At 30.1% G+C, this 4,542-nt stretch overlaps 1 protein-coding gene across 1 annotated transcript; it reads left to right on the top strand.

Moving 5' to 3' along the window:
- Positions 1–434: 434 nt before the first annotated feature.
- On the top strand, positions 435–3,131 carry LOC111616410 (the record flags this gene model as incomplete). Its single annotated transcript, XM_023357827.1, has 4 exons — positions 435–866; positions 1,311–1,387; positions 1,437–1,791; positions 2,718–3,131. Coding segments are annotated over exons 1-4 (1,278 nt in total), but the record flags the coding sequence as incomplete, so codon positions are not given.
- Positions 3,132–4,542: the final 1,411 nt, after the last annotated feature.

Genomic DNA, 4,542 nt, shown 5'->3' on the forward strand with positions numbered 1-4,542 from the left:
AAAAAAAAAAAAAAAAGGTTGTGACCCCTTAGCCGCATCAACCCCCTAATCGACCCCCTAGCCGCATCGACTTCACAATGAGGTTGCATCAACCCCTGGGGGTCCATATCGACCACTTTGGCGACCCCTACTTTAAACTAATGAAAAGTAGCCATAATTTCTTGTTGTTTGATTTTTCAAAATTTATCTTTTTATATAGAAACATTTTAATTTTCATTAAAATTTGATTTCAAACATAAGTCTTAAATATTTTAATGCAGATTTATGTAAAAAGTGGTTTAAAAGTCATTACTTAGATTTTATCTTTTTGTATATTCATTATAGAATATAAACAAAGAAAACAATTAAAAATTCAGGATTCTTTTTCTTCTTCTTCTTCTGATGATGATGATGTTGATGAAGGATGCCTGTTGCAAACAGAAGATGATAATTTAATGAATGAAAATGATAAGCAAGAAGTGGAAAATCAGATGAAAACAGAAAATCAGCTTAGTCCTCTATCTGATTACAGTTCAGAATACGAAAATATTGGAAGTAAAGTTATTTCTGATGCAGAAAATTCAGAAGATTATCATAAAACAGTAAATTCTAATTTCCAAGATCAAGAATCATCAAATACTCAAATAAATTCTGAGTATACAGTATTGTTGCATGAAAATGGAGAAATTCAAGTAGAAGATTCTTCACTTTTGGATAATATACTTGATTCGATAGACAGCACTGAAAATTGCATTCAGAATACAGAAAACATTTCTAATATGGATTTGCCTTTTACTGATCAAGAAGAAAGTGTCCCTAATCAGCTGTTGAACAATTCAAGTGAATTTGACTATGTGAATGACATCAACTTGGATGAATTCCCTGCAGTAAGTCTAATATTTGAGTATTATTATTATAGTTACTGTTGTGATAATAAACATAATATTTAAGTGGAATACAGATGCCAAGTGCTACGTTGAATTAATATTAAGGCGTAAATAAAATAATTATTTTATTATATTTGTATTTTAGCATATGCATCTATGTTCAAACCTCTTTGACTGCTTAGCAACTATTAAATATTGTTGCTTTGTGTAGTGTGATGCAAATGTTAAGATGTAATATATCTAATCTCTTGTGTAGTATACTGGGTCAGAAATATGCTGTACAACATGTGTTCTATTGGGAAAATTAACTCTCAAATGATCAGAAATACAATCCTACCTCTGAGGCAAAAGACTATCTCCAAAAATATTGAAAATGAAGTTAAGCATTTTGCATACCTATTTAGTATCCTTTATCAATAATGCTCAATATTTACCATGTAAAAGTTATTTAATACAGANGAAAACATTTCTAATATGGATTTGCCTTTTACTGATCAAGAAGAAAGTGTCCCTAATCAGCTGTTGAACAATTCAAGTGAATTTGACTATGTGAATGCTATCTGATTACAGTTCAGAATACGAAAATATTGGAAGTAAAGTTATTTCTGATGCAGAAAATTCAGAAGATTATCATAAAACAGTAAATTCTAATTTCCAAGATCAAGAATCATCAAATACTCAAATAAATTCTGAGTATACAGTATTGTTGCATGAAAATGGAGAAATTCAAGTAGAAGATTCTTCACTTTTGGATAATATACTTGATTCGATAGACAGCACTGAAAATTGCATTCAGAATACAGAAAACATTTCTAATATGGATTTGCGTTTTACTGATCAAGATGAAAGTGTCCCTAATCAGCCGTTGAACAATTCAAGTGAATTTGACTATGTGAATGACATCAACTTGGATGAATTCCCTGCAGTAAGTCTAATATTTGAGTATTACAGTAGAGCCTCGATTACCCGATCCTCGATTAACTGCCACCTCGGTTAACTGACCGCCCTAGTCGGCAAATTTCAAATGTCTGCTAGTGATGTGGAGCTACAATATTTGGCTATGTCTGGCTACTTTAATATTATTTTTACGTGTTTTAGCTGGCAACATTCATTCGACCATGAAAGGGAGCCAGTATTTAAACCAGGCTTAATTTTCTAATTTTTAACTTAATTTATAAATGAAGATGATAAAATTAATTGATAATAATAAATGGAATAACATGCAAACTTAATGAGAAGAAAAAGTTGCAAGAGGCATCTGAATACAGTTAGAGCCTGCTGTATATCAGGGCCATGTTGATAGATGAGGCAGAGGAGCGAGTTCCTTCGGAGCCAAATTGGAAGGGATATTAAATAAGCAGAGTATTGTAGAAATATAAGTACAGTACATTGGTGCTATTCTTAGGCCTACGTTGGGAGCCAAATTATTCAAAACAGTCTCATTATATATTGAACAGTGCCATAATTAAAAAACATAGATTATTACTATAGAGTTAATTTGAAGCATAACAAAGTTGACAATGATGTTACTTTAAACTAATGAAAAGTAGCCATAATTTCTTGTTGTTTGATTCTTTAAAATTTATCTTTTTATATATAAACATTTTAATTTTCATTTAAATTTAATGTCAAACATAAGTCTTAAATATTTTAATGCAGATTTATGTAAAAAGTGGTTTAAAAGTCATTACTTAGATTTTATCTTTTCATATATTTATTTTAGAATATAAACAAAGAAAACAATTAAAAATTCAGGATTCTTATTCTTCTTCTTCTGATGATGATGATGATGTTGATGAAGGATGCCTATTGCAAACAGAAGATGATAATTTAATAAATGAAAATGATAAGCAAGAAGTGGAAAATCAGATAAAAACAGAAAATCAGCTTAGTCCTCTATCTGATTACAGTTCAGAATATGAAAATACTGGAAGTAAAGTTATTTCTGATGCAGAAAATTCAGCAGATTATCATAAAACAGTAAATTCTAATTTCCAAGATGAAGAATCATCAAATACTCAAACAAATTCTGAGTATACAGTATTGTTGCATGAAAATGGAGAAATTCAAGTAGAAGATTCTTCACTTTTGGATAATATACTTGATTTGATAGACAGCACTGAAAACTGCATTCAGAATACAGAAAACATTTCTAATATGGATTTGCGTTTTACTGATCAAGATGAAAGTGTCCCTAATCAGCCGTTGAACAATTCAAGTGAATTTGACTATGTGAATGACATCAACTTGGATGAATTCCCTGCAGTAAGTCTAATATTTGAGTATTACAGTAGAGCCTCGATTACCCGATCCTCGATTAACTGCCACCTCGGTTAACTGACCGCCCTAGTCGGCAAATTTCAAATGTCTGCTAGTGATGTGGAGCTACAATATTTGGCTATGTCTGGCTACTTTAATATTATTTTTACGTGTTTTAGCTGGCAACATTCATTCGACCATGAAAGGGAGCCAGTATTTAAACCAGGCTTAATTTTCTAATTTTTAACGATACAATAGCGACGATTATTATTTTAAAAAATTTTTGTTAGGCTTAACATCGATGAAAATTCAACGCAAAATAGGTTAATAGTGATATACTAATATACTAATTACATGGGATATAATAATATACTACACTAATAATGGATTTTTTCATACTTTTCGGTTATCCGACTTTTCAATTATCNGATGTATTTTGCATTAAAACTGTCACAAATTTGACATAGACAAATTACAAACTTGGGTGAACTTTTTTGCTGATTTGCCATTGAAGGTGTACCCGATCTTTACCCGAATCTTACACTAAGCGCAACTGTCCTGATTCCAGGCCAATAAGGTTTTTATATTGATTGGTCTAGAATTCAGTGCCATCTTTAGGGCAGGGCCACCAGGCTGTAGGGAGCCCCCTAATCCGAAAGTAATAAAGTTACAAATAAAAAATAGATTAATTGAAATAAATTATTAAAAATATCAAATACTTTATTTCTCCTGTACGTAGTTAAAAATGACCTTAAAACTAAGCAAACTTACGAAATTTTTCTTCAGCATTTTGATGCTGTGAAATTCATAATTAATTTATCGAAATTTACTTTAGTAATTATATCCGATTCTGTATTCATAATAGAAAGATTATTTAATCTCGATTGAGACATCTTATTACAATGAGCATTTTTTATAAATTTCAAAACAGAAAATGAATGTTCACCAGAACAATTTGTAATCATTACAGTTAAAAATATTCTAGGACTGATCTCTATACTAGGAAATGTAGACGATAGTAAGTCCTACTTTATTAAAATGAATGCATTTGTTCACTATATTTTTGTCACAAACATCTTTATCATAAGTTTTTGCGAAGTTCTCACAAGAATCTTTTATTTCACCATCATTCATATTTTGAAGTGAAGTAAAAAACTGAAAATCATTATTAATTTTTTATAAACAGTTACCCTTTTATGTAAATTTGAACAAGGAGAGTCAATAATTGGTAAAAAATATTTCAATCTTTATTTTTTTCTTCGGGAGTATGCTGAGTGTTTTCTCTCAATCCATCATAACGTGTTCATCTTACAGTTCTTTCTCTGATTTTTGGTTCTGAAAAATCAATTAAAATTGTTGAGAAAGATTTTTCTTTTCAAAAAAATCATTAAAATCTCTTTTTTCAGATTAATATGAT

This window comes from Centruroides sculpturatus, unplaced genomic scaffold, assembly GCF_000671375.1.
Source record: "Centruroides sculpturatus isolate CEXI.00-Female unplaced genomic scaffold, Cexi_2.0 scaffold3251, whole genome shotgun sequence".
Classification (NCBI taxonomy): Eukaryota; Metazoa; Arthropoda; class Arachnida; order Scorpiones; family Buthidae; genus Centruroides; species Centruroides sculpturatus.